Here is a 26,426-nt window from a genome sequence, read left to right as displayed (position 1 = left end):
AAAGTTATTTGGAAGAAGTAGACCTTCATCCATGAGCTTTCATAAAGAAAATACTGTATGATGTAGCAAAATAGCAATTTCAGTAATGTTCTAATAGTAAAAACAGCATTGTGTGCCACAGATCTGTTTCTTAGAATCCTTCAATATAAAAGAAACTCCTAGCACAAGTCAGTGAATGAGGCTCTACAATAGATCCCTAGAGAGTAATTGGACGTCTGTGTTACAGCACTGTCTTGGGGCTATACCTTAGCTAACAATTTAGGCATTATCACCTTGGTATGAAGTAGTTTACCCATTTTTAAAAAGTTTTTATTTAAATTCCAGTTACTTAACATGCAGTGTAATATTAGTTTCAGGTGTACAGTACAGTGATCCAACACTTAATACAACACCTGACGTTCATCACAAATATACTCCTTAATCCCCATACAACCGCTAGAGTAGGGCACCCTTTCCAGGAGCTGAAGGCCAGGGACAAAGAGTTTTTCTAGGGGAGGATAGCTCAGGTTGGAAAATTGGGCAGAAGGCAAGGACTTTTAAAAAAGATTATCTCAGTGTGTTTCTTAGAGCTGGCTTTGTCCATGGCCAGATATTAAAAGTGTTAAACAATTTAAGATTACATTATATTTACTGGTACAACAACAAAAATTACTCACTAGCTATTATAAAGTCTCCTCTGCTATCATTTATATAAGATAGGAAGTTCATCAAGGACTTCCCATGGCCATTCTTTGAATACAAAAATAGATTCTGTGTCTATTGGTGGGGGAGAGGTGGAGGGACAGGGATTAGAAAGTAGAGCTACAGCTACAGTCAACAATGTGAATGCATCTCATGAAAGAGGTTGAACCAGAAAGCAACAAGACCCAAGAGAGATTACAGTTCTTCTACTTGTGGTAGAGTTACCTACTAATAAACCCATTGTAAATTGAAAACATTATAAGTTGAAAAGGCATTTAATAGACCTAACCCACAGAATATCATAGCTTAGCCTAGTCTCCCTTAAACATGCTCAGAATGTTGCACTAAAAGTGAAAAACAGAATGTTGTCTGGGTACAGAATGGTTGTAATCGCAATGGCTGTTTACCCCGGTGATTGCATGACTGACTGCAAGCTGCTGCTTGCTGCTGCAGCCCAGCATCACAAGAGTATTGCACTGCATATTGTTAGCCCGGGAAAAGATCTAAATTTAAAATTTGAAGTAGAGCTTCTACCGAATGCATATCACTTTAGCACTCTAGTAAAGTACAAAAATTTTAAGTCAAACCATCTTAAGTCAGAAACCATCTGTACATACTTTATAATCCCATTTGTATAAAATACCAAAACAGATAAAGCTACTCTATGATGTTAGAAGTAATAGTGGTTATCTTGGAGATAGGGCTAGATAGGAAGAACCAAAGGGGGCTTTTGGAGTACTGGATTCTTCTGTTTCTTGATCTGGGTACAGGGACCACAAGCATGCCCAGTATCCGTTAAGCTGTACGTTGACAATGAACGTTTCTCTGTATATGATATATGTCAACAAAACATTTTTGTTTAAGCTATAGAAATGTCTCCTATGCGATGCCTGGGTGGCTTAGTGGTTAAGCGTCTGCCTTCAGCTCAAGGCATGATCCTGGGGTCCCGGGATCGAGTCCCACATCAGGCTCCTTGCAGGGAGCCTGTATCTCCCTCTGCCTATGTCTCTGCCTCTCTGCCTCTCTCCCTCTCTCCCTCTCTCTCCCTCTTTCTCTCTCTCATAAATAAAATCTTAAAAAGGAAAGAAAGTAATGTCTCCCACATATTAGACTATTGGTAACCCAGAATACGCTTCTGCTATCCTTTCTCAACTCACCAGCATGCAGGAGAGAAATCAGTCACTGTTTTCAAAGAGCAAGTCAGTTAATTGGGTTTCCACTCCTTTCCTTGTTCACTTTCTCTCAGGTTTACCTGACAGTTGCTTTTTTCTCCTCTGCTCTACAGAGCTACAAAACTGCATTAAATATCTAACCCTGAGGGTTTCTCAATTCTGTGCTTAGTGTTACCTGGAAGCCAGTGTCAATACTGAAAATAAAAAGGCTGGGGATCAAGGTCTAGATTGGCTTTTCAGGCATTGTCTGGAAAAAAAAAAAATCAGACTAGGAAAGAATGTCTTGAAGGAATATCATGGAAAGATCCAATACATTGGAATGGTATAGTCAGTGTCTAATTTCAGACAGAGTAATTTCTCTCTCACATATGTTAAAGTGTAAAAAAAAATCTAATAAGATTTAACACTTCAAAGTCATTAACTAATTAACTAATGAATCCACGTAACAGCTCTATGAAGTTTGTGTTAAATATCTACCACTTCACAAATCTTGTGTCATTTAGAAACTCTTACAGCTCTTTTCGTTTCTGCTCTTTTCAAAGTCTTTAAAATTAATTAATATATCCAGTGAAGGGCACATATCAAATTTGTCTCTTGAGAAGAAGAAATCCAATGCTTTATGAAATGACTACAAAATCAGTCATATACAATGGTTTTCCAGATGATATTGCTCCAAATTTCAAATGTCCTTTAGCCTCTATTATGCTTTGTTTGCCTTAAGGAAAAACAAATTTATTTAAAATGCCTGTGCATAGTAGATGCTCAATAAGTGTCTGTTGGCATTTCTCTATCATAGCTCTTTGAATAAATTGCTTTGGCTAATTCAGCCATCATTTCACAGATTCAACTGGAATTTTTGAAAACATAAATATTATTGTGTACCATTCTTCCATGCCTAAATTAGTTCTCACTAGAAATGAATTAGGTGTTAAGTCACATAGGCCATTTATGTTTATTTCTATAGGCCATTACTATAATAGCATGTAATAGCATGTTCCCTGCACACTGAGTGTGTGTGTGGCAGCATGTGTGATAAATCATGTTTTGGGGAGAAAAAAGAGAGATAGACATTGGAAGGTTTTAAAAAAGGTTTGTAAGATAATGAAGTCAGTTCCTTAAGTAATGTTTATAGAAAGGAAATGATGCCAAATTGCTAAAAAAGACAATACTAAGATCAGATTTTTTTGGTGGTGGTGCCAAGCAAAATTGTTACAGAAAATTAGTTAATACATCTGTTCCATTAATGAACATTAAAAGAGGGTTTCCAGATTTCTGGTAAGCACTTTTTAGGTTGAGTAAATGACTGACTAATTAAGCTTCAGAGATATTTAGTCATTCTCTATAGATGGCAGATTTGGGAATATAAATGGCTAATGTGGGAACTTTCACATGATCAATCATGTAAACATGCTGCATTGAGAGAGAGGAGTACCTGCCATGCCCACAAACATGTTATCTAAATGTATCCTCAAAATTGCCCTGGGATATGAAGTACTGTTCCCATTTTACAGATAAGGAAACTGATGCCACACCATGCTACTAGTGTAACTAATCCAAAGTCTGTAATCTCTCCCCTACTCCAGGAAATAAAAGCAGTCTTACACGAACAGACTTAATTTGAATACCTTTAAGTCCCGTCTATCTCAAATTGGTTTTTCAGGTCATCTTTGCACCCTGATATCCTGATTTAATACAAACTTAGGTATAAGAACCTCTTCTGTTTTTTTCTTCATTTGCCCCCTCTTTCAGCCACTCTCAGCTCATGCAGCTTGAATTCTGGCTGGCACGGGCAGTGCGGTCAAGGCTGCAGCTGTTAGCATCCCCTCCTCCCATGCTCATCATGAGTTCTGCAAATGAGCCCTGCAGACTGATATTGCGTTCTGCAGTTTATTTGACAAATAGCTTTTGTGGCCTTTGATTCTTCCTATCACTCATAAATTCTGGCAACAGACTGGTTGTTTGTCAGATTCAAATCCCACACATATGAAAGGAAAGAGTTGAAGATTCCTACATTGAAAGCGGACTCTACCCTTAAGATTTATTTGTAAATTTTACTTAAAACTACTCTGAGAGGAACCTAGGATATCCCCCTGGTCCTGCCTAGCTGCAAATTATTGTATCCTTATGCCATAAATCTTGATAATATGTCTTTTAAAATGTGCCTGAGAAAATGTATTTCATGTTTATAGTGCTGGATTTTAGTGAGTCAAATTGTGTTTGGGCAGTATGTTTGCCTCTTCCAGTTCTCTGTGACACGGGAGTAAAATGGAGACTCTTCGGTCATTCAGCTGCAGATTCTAAGAGAGCCTGTTGTAACTGTGCATTTTAATTAACCGAATCAGCTGAGGAAATGTTGTCTCTCTACTGTGGTGTAGCTGTCTGCCTTGTAAAGTACCTCCCTGGATAAACAGAGGACTTCTATTTCTTAAACTGCCTTTCACCCATGGTCTTTAAGAGTGTTGGGCTTTTTCTTTTTTTCTTAAATTACAGGTGGAGAAGGTTTAATTAACTCTAAAATGATTCTCTAGCAGACTCGGTTGAATTTTTTTTACAACACTTCGAGCTACCATGTAGTTAGTGTAGGATGAATGCTGTTATCGGAGCACACAGAAACATTTATAAACCTGAATCTGTTTTGTCATATTACCAGAGATGGCATCTGCACTTGGGTACAGTTGAAATACAAATTGAAGATCAAATAGTTTAAAAAAAAAAAACTAATCAGTGGGCTACTGTGAGCTGAGCCAACAAAATGGGAATAATTTAACCATTGATTATTTCTGCACAACACACTGCTGGATGGTAAAACTGAGTTGACTATGAGAAGGTAGTTGTGGTTCTAAGAATTATGTGCAAATCTGACCTCTGGAAATATAATCTGTGAGCTTGGTATTGAAAACTGCTGAATACATCCTAGTGGAAACTTCTGGCCTCTATAATTGGTTATAGGTTAGTTAAGCACTGGGTTTCTTTCATTCTTCTGTCACTCTATGTAGAAGTTTGTAAATCCAAAGTAGACTAATGCTAATTTCACAACGGTGGTTTTCCATCTTTTCAAATTATGTGCCCAGGAGCTCAGGACCGTCTACCTTACTGAGACCATGTAGATTCTAGTTCTGAAAATTAAAAACAAAATCCAACCACTTATTATACTTCTTCCTCTTTGATAGAATGAGAACAAAAAAAATATTTTAAAATTTAAGTAACCACTGTGTACATACCTTAGGCAAGAGGGTTATCCGTTAGAGATAAAAAATGATGCCCTATTTGTAGTGAAACCCTGGAATGGATAACTAAGGGGAGGACTATGAAATGCAGTTCTTGCAAGATCGTTAAAAGTCAATTAAATTACCTTGGAATTTCAAATAGAAGGTAAGAAAATGGACTGCACAGTTTTCAAAAGTCCTCACAGCTACAAGTTTTTATGACTAAATAAAGGTTTCATTTCAATTCTCTTTTACATATGTTCCAAAAAATGAATCTGCTCCATTAATGGCAGATATTACTGTGGTCCAGAGCCTGAGCATATCTCACATGTAAAGGAATGTTTGAATGCTCTACAAATCTGCCCTGCCTTATAAATCATAATTAAAATATGACTTAAAATATATTAGGGAGGGATGTCATTTCTATTTGTGAAATTCAGTTACTATTTACAAAATTACAGTTCTTCATTTATAGAACTAAACAAAGCTGTTGAATCAAAATCAGTTTTTGAGTCCCGTCTAAATTAAATTATTAGACTGTGTCATTTTAATTACTGCTTTGCCCAGAGATAAAAATCACTAGCATTTTCCTTTTAACCCAGTCAGAAGGTGCACATTTTGGTAGTATAGATTGACTTATAAATAAAAGTCAAGTAGAGAGAAAAATTGAAAGAAACTTCAAGTGGAGATGAGAGAAATGATATACAGTGAAAGGGAGGAAGACAATGAACAGAGGGGAGAGCAGAGACCCAGCAAAGTCCTATGTTATCCAATCTGCCCTCTGCATAATCTATGTTCAAGAGATTAAAAAAAAAAAAGGATGAGCATCACTAATTCTCAACTCTAAGTATTTGAAGTTTGAAGCGTCCAGTTGAATAGTTACTTCGAAAATATGCATAGTTAGGAAGCCAAAGACCTGACCTCCTCTCTATGATAGTGTAGGACAGCCCCTTTGTTTGGTTAGAGAGGAGAGGCCTTGGAAAGTATTGAAGGCAGAAGCTTTATGGAACTGGGGAGAAGATGAGCAGACACCCAACCTAATGAGAACAGGATCTTTCCCAAGAGGCAATGGACAGAGAGGTCACAGATATATGGCTTTTACAACAAAAGTTGATTACTCAGCCTCCACTAAAGCCAAGATGTATTCATATTTAGAATTAAATATTCTTTGTCTCACATTTTTTTTTAGCTCTTAGTCACTTTAACATATCACCTAAATTTTCCATATCCTTGGTAACTATCAAAGGAAAATCATTGGTAGATTATTCACAACATAAATGCAGTTTAAATCAGCACATGACTCTTAAAAACTATATTTATATAAGAATAATTATTGAAACCAGTTAAATGGTAAATAAGGCTGTGATATGAAAATATACATATTAAATAAAAACACAGGATGTATATGTAGATAAATGTATATGTAAAAAAATGTAAGGCCAGCAATAACCTTATCATAATTACCAGAAGATCAATTCAATAGATATCTCTCATGAATAAAAGACTGTACCAGTCACCACTGGTAGAAGAAAGATTTAAAAAAATAGTTCATTTCCTCAAAAGGGTATACAGACACATTAATAACTCTAACACAAGACAACTGGTGATGTAGTCTCCAACAGGGATATGAAATACCATGTTAAACAGGGAAGGGCAGTATTAAGAAGACTTCTAAAATGAATGGGATTTGAATTGGATCTATTGTAGAAAAGCTCAGAGATTGATAGGAGGACTTGGAAAGGAAGAAAGTCATTCCCCACAAAGGAAATAGCTTGAGCAAAAGCACAGAGATAAGAAAGCACACACTACTTCAAGATGGCCAATGCTAAAGCATGGGAAATGGCATGGAAATAAAGATAGAGATGCATTTGACCTTTGTTGGGAGATTTAGGATATTAGTTTTATATACTATATTACTCTTTAGTATCAACCATGTGCTTAGATGCCCCTGAGCAATTTAGATTCTAATTCTTGAAAGTTTGCCAGGTATCTCTTATTCCATGTAAAAATAGATACTGGCATACAACTGTTAAAGCAAGCTATTGCACTGAAATTCTTAGCAGTTAGAGCTAATGAAGGGAAAGAGGAGGTTACTATTACGTGCCAAACTTTGTATCAAGTGATTTTACCTATGTCATCTCATTTAATCATATAGGATCTTTATGATCCTATATGATTATTAAAGAATACATGCAGTGTGCCAAAAGAGAGTACATAAAAATATTCAAGAAATGCTGATTCCTTTGCCCTCTTGCAACAATCAGGTGATGATTATATTGTTTTTCACATTTTTTTTTAAGATGAAGAAACTAAGACTCAAGATTTTGCAGTTATTAAGTCTCAGAACCAGAATCCAGACTGGCTTTTCCTGGATCTGTCACCCAAGTTCTTTCTAGTGTGCATGTTGTCTGTCAATGGAGAAATACTAAGCCTATGTAAAATGGCAACTTACTGATGATATTTCTCAAATTACAGTTACTGAATGAAACCTAGATTATTTGCTCTACCTTGGTTTCTTTGGTAAGGCTGACCTCATGTTTCAGAAAAATACAGAGGTATTGATATCAGATGATTTCAGAGATGCTTGCAAAGCATTTGTCCCCAGAAGTACTTTCCCCAACTGTCCTGGTTATGCTTGATCTTATATATGACTCTCTCACATTTAGCTAAAGGTTTTTAACCCTATTTAAATGTAAGTTGCCTCAGAAGGGACAATAATATTGGTCTAGATCCTAGATCTAGGAATAGATATTTGGTAAGGAGTAAGGAACAGAGTCTTGGGTATCATTGGATGGGGAGATTTTAGTGTGGATAATCCTTCTAAATGGAGAAAAGGCATGGGAATGGGAGACTGGAAAGAAAGGAGGCACATACCCTAGATTTGACTAGATTGTACTCTAGTGACAAATTAAGTCTGTCTGATTGCTCCAACCATAAAACTGATAAATTGCCCAGTGACTTCTGATCATATCAAAATTTGAATGGGCTCTCTAGAAAAGCAGGCAAAGTGGTCCACTTGGACTGGGAAAAGATATGTAGGCAGAAAACCAAACCAAATCAAAACAACCAAAAAACAAACAAAACCTCTTTCTTAGAAATGGGAAAGTGGAAGGAAGGTAAAGCTTAAGTTTAAGACTATGGTGGTAAACTTGGAGAGTTAATCAGATATCATGAAAGCAAAATACAGGATGCTCATCATATATGATTATTTTTTAAGATGAAGCAAGATATAATTTGAGCTTTGTACTCTATTTTTTTATCTACCTTGATCTTTTCTTTTTAATTTACAGCTAGCTTAAAGCTTTTGCATTTTAGTGTAAACTAATAAAGACCCCACACATCTCTGTGTATTAGACCATAAAAACAACCAAAGTGAAGCCCATAAAATATATGTAGATTTTTACATTGTACTATTCAATCCTCCCTGTAAAAGTCCATAGGACTAAGTGCATGCTGCCTTTTAATGGCATGATATGGGCTGAACTGGGTGCCACAGGCTGGAAGAATATGATGTAGGCAGATTAGAATTTAGTGAGCAGAGGGATATTACAATCACTGGATATTGTTTCCAAATAGGAATTGAAGATATATAATTTGGCTAAAGAAACCTGTGTGGGTGAGGTATGAATTATTTTAGGGCAGTTCTATAAAGAAACGACAAGGTATAGGATTAATGGATGAAGCTTTTAGGAAAACAGAGTCACTCTAAGGACTCTTCTTACATTAAAAACAAATAAACAGACAAAAAGCCCTACATACCCACTCCTGCCACACAAAGACTTGATTATACAAAAATACACACACTTTGTAATGAACATGAATTGTCACCTTATAGGATGGATACGAATTTTCTTTCTAAGCATCTACGAAAATTCCTAACTTAGTGGAAAAGACAAAATTAAACAGATCGTGAATTATTCTATTTTCACCATCATTCAGTGATGTTACCTAACCTTCCATTGGATAAACAGCAGTAACTTAACCAAATAGTTATGCCTTTTACACTTTAAAATTTTTGTACAAATTGTGCAAAACCCCTCTCATAAATCAATGAGTACAAGCCAACATTGATCCTAAAGAGATGAGTTAAGCTTTTAAACTCCTTGAAGAGTTTTCACTGTTGTGATCTTATCACAGGTGTATCAGAATTTTTAAAGTCACTCTACTATTTCAGCCTCAACATGATATACTCTACAAGTTTTCTTTAAATATTCTTGTGAGATTCTGGTTGATTGCTTCAAGTTGGGGAGGGGTAAGCATATTCCTTCTTTCAGAGTGTATAACAGATCAATATTAATGATAAGAAGCAGTTTTTAGCTACATGTGAGGACCACTAAGTTGAAGCCAAGAATATCACTTGATAATATTGTTTACTGTACTATAGCCTTATTGTCTAAGGACATTTTCTTTTACCCTCGCTTCATTAATAAGTTTGAACCCCAAGAGTGCTGAATAAGGATTTATATTTAGTTGAAGTCCTTTGCTCTTCAGTGACAACATGTATTTTATTCCCTGGATAGATGTAATTAGTGTGATGAAGCTTTAACAGAAATTGCCTTTGCTAAATGTAGTATTTGCCTTATCATTTTATATGTGAGGCCCCCCAAATTTGCATTTTATCCCTGAGAAGACAAAATTCTGGTTGTTGGTGTGTTTTTGATTGATAAAAATGTAGTTGGACACTGCTGTATATAAAGTCCTGTATTTTGTTTACTGGGAGTTAATTAAGAAGAAAAATAGTAGACTTTAATACTTAGCTAGCCTGTGACTCAACTATCTTTCTTCTTTTTTCCATTGAAAATCAGAGATATTAAAGAAGTGATTTGTAGTCTGTAGAGGAAAGAGAGAGGGTCAGCCAGACTTAAATTTTGTTTTATAGTTGTTGTTTGTTTGTTTTTTAAAATTAGAGATAGACTACTTTTAGAGATGACCACATTGTGTTGGTTTATATAAGGGACGGCTTTTTTTGGTGATATAAAATAATTTTTCTGTGTGCATGAAGTAGGGAATGATTTAAGGGTAGGAGAAAGGTATAAAGGAAATTTCTTTTTGGGGTGGGGAGTGGGAACCCCTGAAAAATAAAGAAAATATTGAGAATTGTCAAAAAGTTATCAATTTTCATTACTGGATAGGATAAGAGAAGCTCTTTTACTTTTCAATAAAATGGATTATTATTGCTTATAGGGTTTTGCCATTAGGAAGTGTAGTTGCAAAATAGTTGCAATCTGCTGGATTTTACACTGTGGCTCAGTGTCTGTTTTCCTGGAATTTTTCTCACATATTCAGGAGACCCAACTCAAGAACACTTGCCAATAATTCTATGAAGGTTAACCAGCATAAAATTTACAAATACTTTTTTCTTCTGAAAAACCATCATCTTCTCTCTGTTCTTCAGAGATTTCATAGAAACTTAGTTGTCAAAGAGGAACAGTTTCTCTACTTAAATTATAAGAATCTTGGAAACCCATATACATCACATTTGGTAAGACAAGCTACAGAAGTCAAGATTTCTGATTACATTGGTCTTTTCTTTATGAAAGGCTAACAAAGAAAAGTATTTAATTTGCATAAGGGAATAGATTATTACTCATAAAAAAAGCCTTTGTATTTTTATGCTTTTTTAAAAATCCAGTAATTTTCAATGACAATAATTGATAGAGTCAATAGCAATTTCTATATAGGAAAAGATTGTGTATAGTTTTCTTTGGGGGAAAAAAAAGAAACAAAGTAGATATCATGTGATTGATACCTGGAATCTATGCTAATCCCACTATAACATGTTATGAGCAATTACTTTTATACAATAATGATGTCATCTTGCCAGAAAATGTTATATGTATAAAGTATAAGACAACAAGTACTCAAAATATTGATACTAGAAAGGGGATAGACAATTAACCTATGTTGATTGAATGTCCTCAATTTTTAATGACCTGATTCGGGACATAATTAGGATTTTTATTTAGTTTGATAAGCTTTTGCTTCAATATTCTCTGGTTGATATCTTTATTTTATGTCTATTGTACATTGCGATCGTTACTGATAAACTAGACTCAGATAATATGGGGTAGAAGAAACTGTGTTTTTATGAAACTAAAGATCAAAAACAAATTAAGTTCTAGATTCACTGCCAAGTCTCAGAATTTGTATTAATGTAAAATGGATTTGTTCTTCTTTAACACAGAGGTTAGTGATGTCTTTTGACCCAGGCAAGACACAGAGCACCAGCAACTACAGCTGAATATCTCACTAAGTGCTCTTTGAAAAGAATAGATTTTTGCCATTTGAGAGTTAACAAAATATTTCTCAAATTTTGTTCTCCAAATAACCACGTGAAGTCAATAATACACGCCCATTTTACAGATAGGGAACTTAAAGTTCAGAAAAGCTAAGAAATTTTCCTGAAATCATTAGTTAGCAAATGTAGAAAAACTTGAATCTAAGGCCCATACTCTTATCATAGATGGCTGTGATATTTTCCTCAAATAAAAAAGAACAGTAAACTATGTTTATGTAGATTTTCTCTGTAGTATTTCTATTTTATTCTACGTAGCTATGCAAAAAGTCACCATTTTGTAGACTAAGCAAAATTTGGATCTAATTCTGTAAGCTATTATAATTTGATTAGGTAAACTCACTTTCACCTATTATTTTTTAACTAGTTTTCAAGAGTCATTTAATATGAACTATTTAACTTCCATCACTTCTGTTTCTCTTACAACTGTAATTCACATTTACTGATATTATTGTTCATGTTCACAGTTTCTTCCAACTGTGTCTGATTTTTAATGTAGGTAGATAAGAGAGAACCAGTACAGAAAAACTCCGTGGGCTTACTGCAGATCCAGATACCAATGAGAATCCAGGGAAAAGGGAATAGAAGAAACAACACAGTTTCTGAGTTTTTCATTTCTCATGGCTCAATTCTCATTTGTCATATCTGGAACTCATTTTCTCTTAGGCTTCATGGCTGGATGTTTGTTTCTGATGCTAGTCTAATCCACACATTAAATAAACTATTTAAATTCTCTTCTTGGTAAATGTCAAGGGAAGAGAGGAGATTTCATGCACCTACAACATCCTAAAATCCCTTGCCAAATCTATGAATCTGACTCTGCATTATCCTTCCCCAGAAGGAGAGCATAATTTCATTATCCATGAATCATCACCTCTTAGACTATAACATCATTGTCAGAGAGCCTAATAGAACCAGTGTTCAGCTGGCTGAGAAGGGGGAGGGTTGCGGAAAGCACTGGGGCAAAGCACAGGTCACTGGCATGATCAAGACACTGGAGGGTTCTAGAGCAGAAAAGGAGGCCTCCCTCATCTGATAGCTCTGACATTCCTAGTGACTGGTAAATAACTGATGCTGATTCTTTCAATATTAATATTGAAATTTGTCTTCCCTAATCTAAATTACATTAGATTTCGGTTCCTGCCTATGGAAAATGTTAACGCATTTAATGAAACTTGCAGAGCATCTGGCTAAAATTGATGAGTAAAAATACTTTAAAGAATTTCTTATCTATTAGTACATTTTTACTCGCTCTTCATCTATGAACACTTATTTCTTCTAGCCCTAAGTGCCAGTTCTATGGCCTCTCTCTGGGCTAATTACTAAGTAAGTCCATATGTAAAATATAACTTAAACAATAACACTAGAATTATATTTCCCAGGGAGATGAATTAAATAAAATGCAAGTCTGATACACAGATCAAAAAATATATGTTGTAAATCATGTTTACATAAGGATTTGGGACTAGAAAAACCGGAGGCGTATAAATAGCTGTGGTTAGTATAACCAGCCACTGGAGGTCACTGCTGCTCCACAGAAATACAGTTTATTGCCTGTCTACTTAGTTGACTCACCAAATCAAGTAAAAAATGGTTTAAATTCTTTGACAAAATGTAATGTCAACATTCTTGGAAAATATAAACTCATTTAAAAGGAATATATCTTGCGTAAGTATTGCTTAGAAAACTATGGCACTGGGACTATTAAAGCTGTGCTGCAATAGCACTCTGGGCACTGAGGCTCATAAAAATGGGGGGATAAAAACCCATGCAGTTCAGTCACTAAACTGCATTTCTTCTCTCTCTGGTAAAGCATTCAAAGTACTGACTGAGTTCTTTCTAAGTCGATGCATCTGTGTTGTATAGTTCAATAGGTCAGGCTGGTTTTGTAACTGTTGTCACCTTTGAGAGAAGCCAGATACTTCATGTAAATTTGGAACAGATAATGGAATACCAATTACATTGCTCTAATATGCAATGAGTGTGAAATATATAATGAAAATAGACTTACAGTATGTAGTTCAGAAAGTGCTGTGGGGTGAAGACAACTTTTGAACAGGAGAACACTGACCAGTTGGATTTGTTAAATTTAAAATGGTGAACTAGTTATTGTCTAACCTATAAGAATTATCTATCTGTGATTGGAAGATCCTGAGAAATAGAGAAGCTTCATTCCCAAAGTTGGTGGGGGGAGTCTTTTTAAAAAAAATTTCATGTCTTGAATTAAAATAACTTTTATAATCTAAGGAATTTTATTTTGATTGTATGATTAAATTTATAAATAAAGCTAGGCATTAAAAAATGACCAGCCTTTAAAATGTTGGTCATTCATTGAATATTACACATGAAGTAGCTTTGAATTTAAGAAACACTTTCAATACAGCAAACGTATTTTATATATGCCGGTAGGATCACAACAATGAGAACTGCAAGAATTAAAAAATATAAGTATAAATATCCCTTGCCTAAGTTTATTTGGTACATGACAATTGAGGCAGAAGGTCAAGTCAAAGAATAGAAATGGGCTTTTTCACTTTAACACTGCATTTAATTAATACAATCATCTTTAGTACAGATAAAAATGAGGCTGATCAGAGAAATTTTCTTTTTGAGATGGAATATATATTTAGTGACATTTTATGAAAAATGAAAAATTACAATTTCAGTGAAAAACATCACAGTAGGCTCAGTCATCCAGTTCGTAGTACTGTAAGGAAGTATCTGCGTTATTAATGAATTGGGAATCTGTGACTATTTACCATTAATAAATATACATTCAACAATTATTCATGGGTAAATATATTGTAGCTATGATGCTTTTCTGAACTGGCATCTCTTTTAAAGATTTAATCAAAATCAAAGTGCCTTGAGAAATCCACTTTAAATACCCCCTTTCCTTTATTGCTTATAAAAGTATGATTTTTTTTTATGATCTGGCTTCCTTGCAATTATATTTCATGGTGACTTGCCTAGATTTTTCCTCTCAGCATATGAAAAGCCTCCAAACTATATAAAAATGCTGGTTAAAAAAATAGCCATTCACTTTTCTTTTTTGCTGCAGTGATTTTGTTTTGAAAGAACAGGGATGTGGTTAAAGATGTGGGGCTTGGCAAGCCAAATTAAATGAAACAGACTGTTTCAATTCCTGATTTTTGTTCCTGTAACAGGATTGTTCATTTTGGAGGATGAGAGAGGATACAATACAGACCAAAGACATTTTTCTAAATCTTACTGAAGTGTGCTCAAAGTTACTGAAATACAGAAGGTATGATATTTGTGCTGCAGTCAATAAACTTTCACCTACGACATAAAAACATGCATGCAGCTTGCAGATTGCCAACAGGGTCTGTACAGAATCATACTGATGGATGAGTTCACAATACAGATGAACATAGGGACACTGTAACATCAGTAATAGAAAAGCAAAAGACGACTGCCATGGAGTTGGTCTTTTTCCCTCTAAGATTTATTTTATACATTTATTAAGGTGTTATTGAAATCATTCTTTTTTCAATGAAGCTTTTGGTGGAACGCATGTCTTGGAATGTGTTCTCTATATGCCTCTGAATGAAGTGTCAGTCATTAGGGGACTAGCGTGTGCAGGGCACATCATGGAATGCAACAGGACAGCCTGACAAATCCCAGACAGAAGAACAGACAGAGCTAAAGATGCCACTCACTACATTAGAGTCCCTGAAAGAGCTGGAAAGAAATTCCGGTAAGCTCCCAACCATAGGCAAACAGCAAGCTGCCTTCCCATTTGCAAGCCTCATCTCTGAAAACTCCCTAAGGTGAGGAACAGTGGAGAAATCTGCCTCCTCAAATTTGCTTCTCGGTTATTTAATTAATTTATTTAGGCTGAATAACAGGCTAGGAGAAACTGACAGTGTGAAACCTCTATAGCTCGATTTTACAGGGATGGATTTCAGAGACAAGGTATTCAAGTCTAAAACTTTGTATTTTTACCATCTCACATTTTTCAGTTGTGTATTTGCAGCATTTTAACCCTTCAACACTTTTCCTTGGGCTCGCTTTCCTGAAATTCAAACACCTCTGGAAATTGCCCATGGTGTTTCTTTAACCCAGCACCATCTTTTGATAGTTTCCTGCAATTTTCTTTTTAAGCCAGACAATGTTTTAAGGCTCTGTCTCTTAAGTGTTCCCGTAATCAAGCATTCTCCTAGAATCAGTTCCAGCTCCCAGTACCTGGGCTCATTCACTTTTTCCTCAATTAGCCAATGAACAGCAACCCTTCTAAAACTAGAAGATTTGGTCCCACCAGAAGAGAAATAACAGCAGCTGTGGGGGATTACTTATGAAAGAAGTTTTATCTTGAAACAAGTGAGATATTAATGCGATCAATAAAGAGTCTTATACAATAGGCATTATCCCTAAACCAGAGTTTGAGCTTTGCTTTGATTGTGGCATTTAAATTTCAATGGGTTGATTATGTATGAGAGGAAAATGACCAGTATTATGAGTGTACTAAAACGGACGGGGAAGGACCTTGCCAGCAAAGTGAGAGGGAGAGGGAATGGGAGGGGGGCACCACGTTCCCTTTATAGTCACCAGAGTTCAATAAAGCACCACTTATTTCCCAGCTTTTAAGAGCGCTTTTAGCACAATGGTTCATACCTCACACTCCCTGGAGCCTGATTTGTTATAGGTGCAGGGTCCCGTCCCATTCAGCAGCATCTCGCTGGTCTCCGTGTTGGTGGGCTTATAATCTACATAAAATTCCTGGGTGCTGGGAGTCATTTGCTTTAGGGACTGTCTTTTCTTTTTCCGGTGCCTTCGCATGAGGGAGCGCTGCTGCAGCTGCTTCATGCTTGCAGGGTACCGCTTCCATGACACGTAGATAACGAGCAGGATGACGAGCACGGACAGGAAAAGGGCCACGCTCCCTGCGATGATTTTATGGAAAGAGATATGCTCGGTGTCAGCATCGGTCTCTGGGCCAGGCTCCGTGGCTCCCACCGTGGGGGGCAGAGGGGGCTTGCTCTCATGCTTCGGCCTGGGGAGCTTAGGCTTAAATGTCGGCTTCGGAAGAGCCCTGGCCAGATCAAACCTCTCCGTGGTACTTTTGCCACAGATGCTGTAATTCTTCACCGCATCCATCACATTTACTCCTTGCAGCTCTTTGGGACTGGCACAGATAATTGTATTCTCCCTCAGACCTTTAAAACTTTTCAGCCAGTTTACCAGGGAGCAAATGTTTCTGCTGCATTCCCATATATTCCCAGCAAGACTGATGTCATTGAGAGATATCCAAGAATCCAAAATCTCTTGACCAATAAATGTAAGCTTATTGGAATCCAGGTTGAGGCGCTGCAGGTTTGGGACACACTGGAAAACACTAGGTCCACTAAAAGCTTCAATCTCATTGCCTGATAAATCAAGCCTTTGTAATGAGCTCCAGGTCCAGGACATGGTCTGTCCTATGACACTGATTTTATTCCACTGCAAGTAAAGGTTCTGTAGGCTCACCAACCTTGGAAAAAGGGCCAGGTTGAGCTTAGAAAATTGATTGTGCTCCAGGTGAAGTTCTTTGAGTCTGATCATGCCAGCAAAGACATTCCTGGCTAAACTTCGGATCCGGTTGTATCCCAGGTCCAAAAGTTCCAGATTGCGGCAGTCTTGGAATATTCGCACAGGGATGGTTCTCAGGGAGTTAGACCGTAAATGTAAACTCAGCAGCTTCCGCAAGCCCCGAAACTGCTCAGATCCCAGAGAATGCAGCTGATTATAGGACAGATCCAAGTTCCGTAAATTTGTCACAGGTCTGAAGGTATTGTTGAGAAAATAGGAGATTCTGTTGGAACTCAGAATCAACTCTTTGAGTCTGCGTATTCCATTAAAAGCATTCTCATCAATATTGCTGATATGATTATGGTCAAGGTACAGCCAGGTGAGCTGATTGAGCCCTTTAAATTGATTATACTTAAGTTTTTGAAGGCTGTTATAGCGAAGGGACAAACCTAAGCAACCAGCAGATATACTTGAGGGTATCTCCTGTAATTTCTGAGATTCACAATATACCATTTTGCCTTCACACCTACAGCCCTTAGGGCATCCTCGTTCAGCAGAAGAAAGCATTGTCAGTAAGACTGTGGGGGCTATAATCAGTGCTACAGCTGATCCGCTCAGTAGCCTAATTACATTGAAACCTGGAAATAAAAACAACTTAGAAAAGTTATCCCCCCAAAAAGGAATTCATTTATTTTTTAATCAAGCAAAAATAGGCATGTATTTTCTCTTTTAAAAATTAAAATCTAGATAACAACATTTAATATCAAATAATACCTCTTTGAAATTTAAAGAGATTGTCTTTAGGGCTTTTTTTTTTTTTTTAAATAGTTAAGCAAGGAAACGTGTCCACTAAGCAATTGAATGTATAGTCTTAAGCACAGAAAGGTATTCTCTAAAATAATTAAGGCAGAATTACAACACAGACTAGAGGGTTTGGGTTTTATTTTTTTGTTTTTGTTTTTTTTTTTTTTAAGAAGGAAAGAAGAAAAATGACAAAACATACCCATCCTTTGTATTGTTCAAAGGTCGTCCTTAGGTCTTTTGCTTTGGCTTAAGGGGCCACTTGCATGACAGCCCCTGTCAGCTGCACTGTGGTGAGTCAGGGCTCGCTGACACCCAGGAAGAAAAATTGGACCCCTTGGGAGATGGACCGATTTTGGAACATTATTCTTTGCCAGCCACGCAGAACACTCCAAGAACAAATAAATTCCAACACCGCATTTGTAGCAAAACATCAAAATCTTCCTAGGTAATAGGATCTTCGTGGATATTACGTTTTTGCATCTTTACAGTTTTTTAGGGGGGGGCGTTAAAAAAAAAAAAAACTGGCTTCTACAATTTCTTCTTATCGGAAAGCATGATGTAGTCCTCCAAGCAACGTGGGGCTACCTGAGCTGCCACATCTGTATTCCATAGCCCAGCATTTCTGGGGGTGAGCACCCACTTCAGCCACAAAGCTGCGTTGGAGCCCAGGAGGCAGGAGAGCCCCGTACCGCACACACGCTCAGCTCACTTCTGCAGACTGTCATTCTGAAAGCTGCTCGGACTGTTGCTTTGGTTTCAGTGAATGCAGTCTTATGTAAAGCTGCCCCCAGTGGTGAAGAACATTATGGGCATGTGCAGAAATGTCTCTCTTTTATCTTGCAAATGAGCAGGCTCTCTGCTGGAAAATGAATGATTCTTTTGGGTGGCTCAATGGGAACTGAATGGTCACCGTAATCAATAACTAGCAACATTTTCTGTAATTTCCAAGTCTTGTTTTACAATTTGGCAATGTCTTTATTGTCTGCGTCCACTTAATCGCTAAACATGTACTGCCTAGAGTTTTTCTGGAGCTTGACATTAAGTTCACAGACCGAATGTCAATTTTTCTTAACCTCAATGTAGGCTTTGAACTGAAATTTATAAAATGAATTATTGAGCTTTTCACAGAGAAGCATTAACTGCCTGCCCATTTGACCTCTTAGAGTCACAGTGATTATATTATGCAAGGTGTCTCAGGATGCTAAGGCACATACATTTTGGAATACAGGGGATAACTAATGACATATAAATTAATGTGTCCAATAGCTTTTCTGGTTTTCCTACAAAAGACATAATTGGTTTAATGGCTTATGGCTTGGTTTGTTGTTTGGGTTGCTGTCATTTGTTTTTAATTGGAAGAGAAATCATTTTTAGTGCAAGTAGAAGAATCAAGAGATCATTTGGTTCAGTTTATTGATACCACTGCTATTTATTACACGAATAATATTTATTGAGCACTTCCTAAGTGTTTTAAATGCGCTATCTTGTTTTATCTTTAAACAATATTATGATGTAGGTCCCATTATAACCTTCATTTTGAAGATGAGGAAACTGAAGCTTGGAAATGTAGCTTGATGCAGTTCATGCAGTAAGTGGCAGAGCTGAGATTCAAAGCCATCTCTCTCTTATGCTTGGACCTCTAACCACTATATGATCTTGCCTCAACAGCAATGTTATCTTCATATGAAAATGAGTCAAGTGAAAATTAGCCTGAATATGATACTGGGTCAAGGAAGCTGTAATATATATATAGATCAATCAATCAATCAATCAATCTTGCTTTGTAGGTTTGTATAAACTTCTTTGGTATGAGTCTTTGAAAGAAATATTATAAAAACTAATGAGAAGCAGTTTAGTTTAGTGATTAAGAGCATGGATTTTTGCACCTAGGATCAAATCCTGGCTGCAATTTGCCAGCTATGCCAGCTATGTAAACCTGAATAGGTACTTATCTTCTGGATGCCTCATTTTCTCTTCTACAAAAGAGATATGGTAACAACAACAACAAAAAAAATTACATAGAGTGTTTGAGAATTGTCAACTTAATATCTGCAAAGTACTTAGAATAATGTGTAGCACATAATAAACCTGTGTTAGCTGTTATTTGAATATCAATTTTATTGTATTCACTGTCATTGCATATTGTTTAATATTGAATATTGACTATACTGACTATCATTAACTCACAAAGAGCCTCTTCAATGAACATTTTTATCCTGTTCACAGTGGATTTCTAGGATTCATTCAGTCTCACCTTTTAGTAAGAGAACTTCCTAAATCTCCATCATCTCAACCTTATCTTTAAAATGAATCTTTTGGTTCTTTGAACCATACCTTGTAATTAATATTTAATTCTTTCTTCCCTAAAGCAGAATATGGTCACATCTGTCTCATAGAGAAAATCATTTTGTTTAAAGATAAATAGTATACCTTAAAAAGTTTGCTTTGTCAGTCTTTGTCAGGTGAATTGGCTGTGGAAAACCCCAGAGAGCTTTCACATTTATCTCTAAGGATGAGAAGTTTGGTAACTGTTAGTCATGACAATCAAAGGGATCTCACATAAATGGTATCAGTGAGAATCACCAATTCCTCAGGATGGTATGAAAAGGGCAGGGCAGTGGTTCCTCCCAAATTATCCATGTCATCAATGCATATAAATCCCACAGAAAGCTTGTTAAAAATAAATTTCTGTCTATCCTTCAAGATTCTGATTCATGGGATGAAAGTGGAAGCACTTAGCAACAAGACTGATGGACAAGTAACTTTAAGAAATGCACTGTAAGGAAGTGATTAAAATAATAAATATTCTCCTAGTAGGAAAAGAGGATATAAAAACATATGATATTGTGATGCAAGTTCCATGAGGACAAAGACAGTGTTTTGTCTACTTCAGTTTCTCTAAAACCTAGAAGAGCACTTGACACATAATAGATGTTTAATTATTGAATAGATACATTTTTATGGGGGTCACAAGTACATTTGATGTAGGACAAATTGATTATGTAATGCTAGTCTTGTGCACTTGGGATTGTTCTTTTCAGAATTCCTGAGTCAATGATAATTGGGTACAAGTTTGGAGAAAGTGTTCTTAAAGAATGTGTGTAAAAAGGCAAAAAAGTAGAAAGTGGAAAGACTTAGATGGTCAGCAAATGATCTTCACTTTTTATGTAGACATCTCTTCATAGTTAAATCATAAATTTCATAAGAACTGTAAGTATACTTCTGAATATTCCCTTTGACATGTTACAACTTTTATCATCTAACATACCAAATGGAGCCTGACAACTTGTATCAATTAAAAAGTACTAGAGGAAATCATATTTATAACTTCTCTCTCATATTTCTGTTACTTAAGAACCTCTGATTTTTCTCCTTACTTTCCTTGCATGTCCATGGAAGGTATCTTTTGAGGTGTCTGTCTTGCTTAACAGCTACAGATGGCTACTCTGCAATGGCTGGAGGCCCCATCAACTTTGTGCTGCTTTTTCCTTCATTCCCTGGTGACAGGAACACAGATGAGCCCATTGAAAATGTAATTCTTGGGCACCTGGGTGGGTCAGTGGTTGAGTGTCTGCCTTCGGTTCAGGTTGTGATCCTGGGGTCCTAGGATTGAGTCCCACATCGAGCTTCCCTCAGGGAGCCTGTGTCTCTCCCTGTCTCTCTCTGTATTTCTCATGAATAAATAAATAATATATATATATTTCTCTCACTTTGCTTTTCCTGGGAAAAGTCTTGATTATTTATGGTGAACATTCTCTTCTGTGTGCCACACCTTGTCCTTAGTTTTTAGTCATTTTTCTAATACGTTGGCTTCTGATCTCATCTTGCTGCATAGTTCTGACTTTACACTCACCTTCACATTTAGTCTCATAGTTGATATTTCTTCTTAATACTGAATCATTGGTTTCTTCCTCAATAGTAATGAATAGCCATTCTTGGACTGGGTCTGTCTCCAGTTACTCTGTGTGTTTCCTACCTTGGTACTAGCCTTTAAGCTGGCATCACCACCAAGTCTATCTCGGTTCAATATAATGAAGTGCATGAAGAGGGAAGACCATTCACGGGGCTAGCAGAAAAATCCAAAAATAAAATAATACAATTCAAAGCAGACTGAATACTTGAGATTGCAGAAATAAGCCCAAAGACATAGAGTCTTTTCTTTTCAAAAGAAAAAAATTATATTCTAAAATATTTTAGCAATTTGCTATAGTACTTTTAAGTTTATCCTCCTTTTACTTTTTGACTATAGCAAGATGATTAGTTCTGATTTGCCTTTCAATAGGACCAAAATTATACTACATTATATATTTAAAATTCTTTTGCACTTACCACCACATACAGAACAAACCATAAATTCCCTGACAAGTTAAATTAGCCCAATGAATCTAGAGCCTTAATGATTTATACAATTATAAAGGGTAGCCATGTATCTGAAGACTTTTTTAAAAAAACTATACTTATAGTACTTCAAATAGCTGCACATATTTTGTTTAAATTGGGTAAACAAATTCTAAGTGTATAATGCCCAATATCAGTCCAACATGAAACTTAGTTGCCAAAAAACTTAGAAAATCAGGGCTTAAAGAAGATGTACTGATACATTAACAATGGGTTGGCCTCAGGGATTTCATTCATTTAACAAACACATAGTTTGGGTACCTGCTATGTACTAGATGCTGTTCCAGACACTTGAAATATATTAGTGTACAAAATAAACGTCTAAGCTTATATTCTATAATTTTCTTTTTTTAATTTATGATAGTCACACACACAGAGAGAGAGAGAGAGAGAGAGAAGCAGAGATACAGGCAGAGGGAGAAGCAGGCTCCATGCACTGGGAGCCCGACATGGGACTCCATCCCGGGTCTCCAGGATCGCGCCCTGGGCTAAAGGCAGGCGCCAAACCGCTGCGCCACCCAGGGATCCCTAAGCTTATATTCTGAAAGAGTGACAGGGACGCCTGGGTAGCTCAGCGGTTGAGCATCTGCCTTCAGCCCAGGGTGTGATCCTGGAGTCCGGGGATCAAGTCCCACATCGGGCTCCCTGCATGGAGCCTGCTTCTCTCCTTGCCTGTGTCTCTGCCTCTCTCTTTGTGTCTCTTATGAATAAATAAATAAAATCTTTAAAAAATAAAAAAATAAACGGGTGACATGTACAAACCCCCACCCCCCAAAAAACAGTATATTATTAGGTAACGTGTACTATAGAGAAAAGTGAGAATAGAGAATATTAGGAATGTAGGTGGTAAGGTAACTTGTAATTTTACTTTTCTAAAAAGTTTTTACTTAAATTCCAGTTAGTTAACATGCAGTACAATATTAGTTTCAGATGTAGAATTCAGTGACTCAACACTTCCATACAATACCCGATGCTCCTCACAAGTGCACTCCTTAATCCCCATCACCTACTTCATCCATCCCCCCACCTATCTCCCCTCTGGTAACCATCAGTTTGTTCTCTATAGCTAAGAGTCTGTTTCTTGTAATGTTAAATTTTGGGATGGTTAGGGCCTTAGTGGCTTGATCAAAACCTAGAAGGAGATGAGGTTGTTCACCTTAAGTATATAAGGGGAATGGCTAGTCTAAAGGTCCTCATGTGAGAGATCATATGTTCAATGAATTGCAAACAGGCCAATCTGTCTAGATTGGAGAGAACAATGGGTAGAAGAATTGGAGATGAAGCCAGAGAGGTACTAGGTACTGAGTCATGGAGGGCTTCATATGCCATTGTGAAATCTTTGGCTTTCTTCTGTAGAAAACTGGGAACCAACTCAAGATGCTGTGCTGATTAAAGATATAACCAAGTTACCCATTGAAAGGATCACTCATACTGCTGTTATGGGAATAAACTTGAATGGGACAAAAATAAAAACATGGAAACATGGAGGTCAGTAAGGAGGCCATTGTACCAGTTCAGGAGAGAGATAATGGTGCCTTGGCCCAGTGTGGAAGCAGTGAAAATGATGAGAATTGGTTAGGTTCTGGATATATGTTTAGGTAAAACCAAGAGATTTCTAATGGATTAGAAGTGGAGGTTTGAGATAAAGAGAGAAATTAAAGATGATTCCTATTTTATAAGTTGAGCAACTAGAGGGACAGTGAAGCCATCAGCTGCTTCTTTGGGTCAAATTTTGGGCATAGGGTTAACAATCCTCCAGAGTAATTTACAAATAAACTTAGGAAACACCAAATTTAAAAAAAAAAAAAAAAAAAAAAGCCTACATATTTGAATTAACTTTAAATTTGGCTTTCACTTTTCTTCAATTTTGTGAGACTTTAATTTTTGAAAACGTCTTCTTGATATTAGGCCTCATCACCTAATGCATTTTAAAATACAAAGGACAATGATACACTTAAAAATATTTTATAAAGTGATTAGCAAAATTAGCCACTAAACAATAGCAACCGTAGGTTTCTTCTATTCAGATGGCCTAGACAGAAGCAATGTCTTTGCATATGACCTCGGAGAGCAATGGAACCAAAAGTTTTGGTGAAAGCTGAAAATTACATAAAGACCAGACACAGGACTATGTATACTAGAAAATAAATTTGGTGCATCCAAAATGTCCTTCTAAAATAACTTAGAGAATGACACATACTTTTATTGCATGTGTCAGTTGACATTTGGAATTTGGAACTGATTCTGGCCAAACTTCTCAGGGTTTCAGTTTGTTTATCAGCAGAATGGGACTCATAAAACCTGTGTTATGAATCTCTAAAGCTTTTATTTAAGGTAAATTTCCATAATTTATGGACAAATACTTTATAAAGTGGTATAAAATGTTTCTGGAATCAGAGTACCAGTGAGAAAATTAATTTTATTTAATTTTGTCTAGATTCTCTGGTCATGAACATATACTGCAACAAACATGTATCAAGGGACACGGACATGACCAAGAGTGGAGTCAGAATTTACCAATATAATAATAAAAAATTCTTTAGTATTCCCTTTCTGCTACACATTTAATGCCACAATCATTTATTATATAGCATACATTGTTGACATTCTGTATTCTAACTCATGAAACACTTTCACCAAGAAATACATTTGATCTAGATATTTTAAAGAGCTTAATGTTTTTGACTCAGTTACTCTGTCATGTGGTGGAGTTGTCAGAATGCTAACAAAGAGTTCCCTACAGCTATGAAAATGATTTTCTTTATTTCTAGTTGTTGGAATACACATACACATTTGTACATTTGTAATTATATCCTGATATTTCATAAAAGCATTAATATGTCTCTGAAATATCCTTAGTTTCCATCTGCTTGCTTCGAGGGCTCTATTAAAAACCATGTTTGGTCACATATGGTTATGAGTGAACATCCCTGACTTAAATAAATGGATAAAGAAAGTTCTATGTCTAACCATTATAATGGTCTCCCAATGTCTTCTTGAAATGAAGCAAATTCAAATGAATGAGCCCTTATAAGGTTATCTAGCACATGTCCCTTTCCCTCACCTGAAGGTGTATTTATGCTGTGGCACCAATCCATATTTTCAGGTTTCATTGCATTCCTCACTTCACTTTCTTCAGAGGTAGCCCTAAGCTAACTTGGCAATAGGGAAAAATAACAGACTCTTAAAGAATAACACTTAGTGGAAGACTTCTGAAGACTGAAAAGACCACACGACTTTGAGGAAATAATTGTTTTTGTGGAAATTTAAAAACATACACAAATGTAGAGAAAATAGTATAATAAACATCAACTTCAACCAATTATTAATATTTTACTAATTTTTTTCATCTATCCCTGCCCCTCTTCCTGTATACACACACCTTCCCCCCCGCCCCCGCCCCCGGAGTATTTTTAAAAGCAAATCTCAGATATCATGTCACTTTACCCATATATATTTAGTATGCAATTCTAACCAATAGAAACTTCTGGTTTAACAATGTAGCTTTATTGTACCTAACAAAATTAATATTAAGTTCATAAAGTTGATGTGTAGTCAAGATTTAAGCAGAGCATAGTTATTGCATTTGATTTTCATGTTTCTGAAATCTCTTTAGTTTTTTAATGCCATTAATTTATTGGAAGATATCAGGTCATTTGGACTTTATCTTGTTCCATGCTCTGCATTTGGTTGATTGCTTCCCTTGTGTCATTTAACTTGAAAACATTTGTTGAGCAAGGATACATTTATTAATTTAAGCATGATATCTAGCCCCAATGTATGCATAGGACATTTATTTACATTTGGTAGCAAAGCTAAAACTTGCCAAACTTTTGAGTAAACTGAGACTTAGAGCTCAGGAAAAAAAAATGTATTTCTGTTTTGTGGTACTTATACTACCAGGGAATTCAGTAATGGGTCAAATGGCAAGTTCAGGAATGGGGAGTTAATATTAAGGTGTCATGATTCTATGTTGGTTTAATGTTTATATTTACCAGTATTTCTGTTCTTCACTTTCCATCACACTTCTCCATAGTTAGCAAAAGCAATTATTTAATGTTTCTTGTTAAAAAAACTAATTTTTAAAAATTGATGTTGAAGTATTCTTCTAACAAAGGCTCGAAAAATTCCTTTCAAAAGAATAGAAATCAAAAGTCACTTATAGTCATTTATATTGAGAGAAATCAGTTTTCTAGCTTTTCATTTAAAAAAAAATTCTATAAAGGAATTTGTAAGAAACAGTCACACTGTAAAATTTATAGTCTTGTGTATATATATATATAATATATATACATATTCCTAAATTTCTTATAATTTCTCACAGTAAAGCAAAGTAGTTTT

General features: G+C 36.1%; 2 protein-coding genes across 8 annotated transcripts in view; one reads left to right on the top strand and one right to left on the bottom strand.

Annotated features, from left to right (window-relative positions):
- The window catches only part of LRRTM3 (leucine rich repeat transmembrane neuronal 3), a 170,507-nt gene extending 152,050 nt beyond the window's left edge, over positions 1-18,457 (bottom strand). Inside the window, exons 1-2 of the mRNA XM_077894686.1 lie at positions 17,887-18,457; positions 15,990-17,521 (exon numbers count right to left, since the gene is read on the bottom strand). Of these exons, the coding sequence (XP_077750812.1) occupies positions 15,990-17,521; positions 17,887-17,890 (1,536 nt within the window). The 5' untranslated portion in view covers positions 17,891-18,457. The remainder of the gene's footprint in view (positions 1-15,989; positions 17,522-17,886) is intronic.
- Positions 1-26,426, top strand: part of CTNNA3 (catenin alpha 3) — a 1,688,099-nt gene that overhangs the window by 702,124 nt on the left and 959,549 nt on the right. The window lies entirely within an intron of this gene.

The sequence above is a fragment of the Canis aureus genome, chromosome 4, assembly GCF_053574225.1.
Source record: "Canis aureus isolate CA01 chromosome 4, VMU_Caureus_v.1.0, whole genome shotgun sequence".
NCBI lineage: Eukaryota > Metazoa > Chordata > Mammalia > Carnivora > Canidae > Canis > Canis aureus.
The sequence above is the reverse complement of the archived record's forward strand: the minus strand, read 5'-3'. Positions and strand labels throughout refer to the sequence as shown.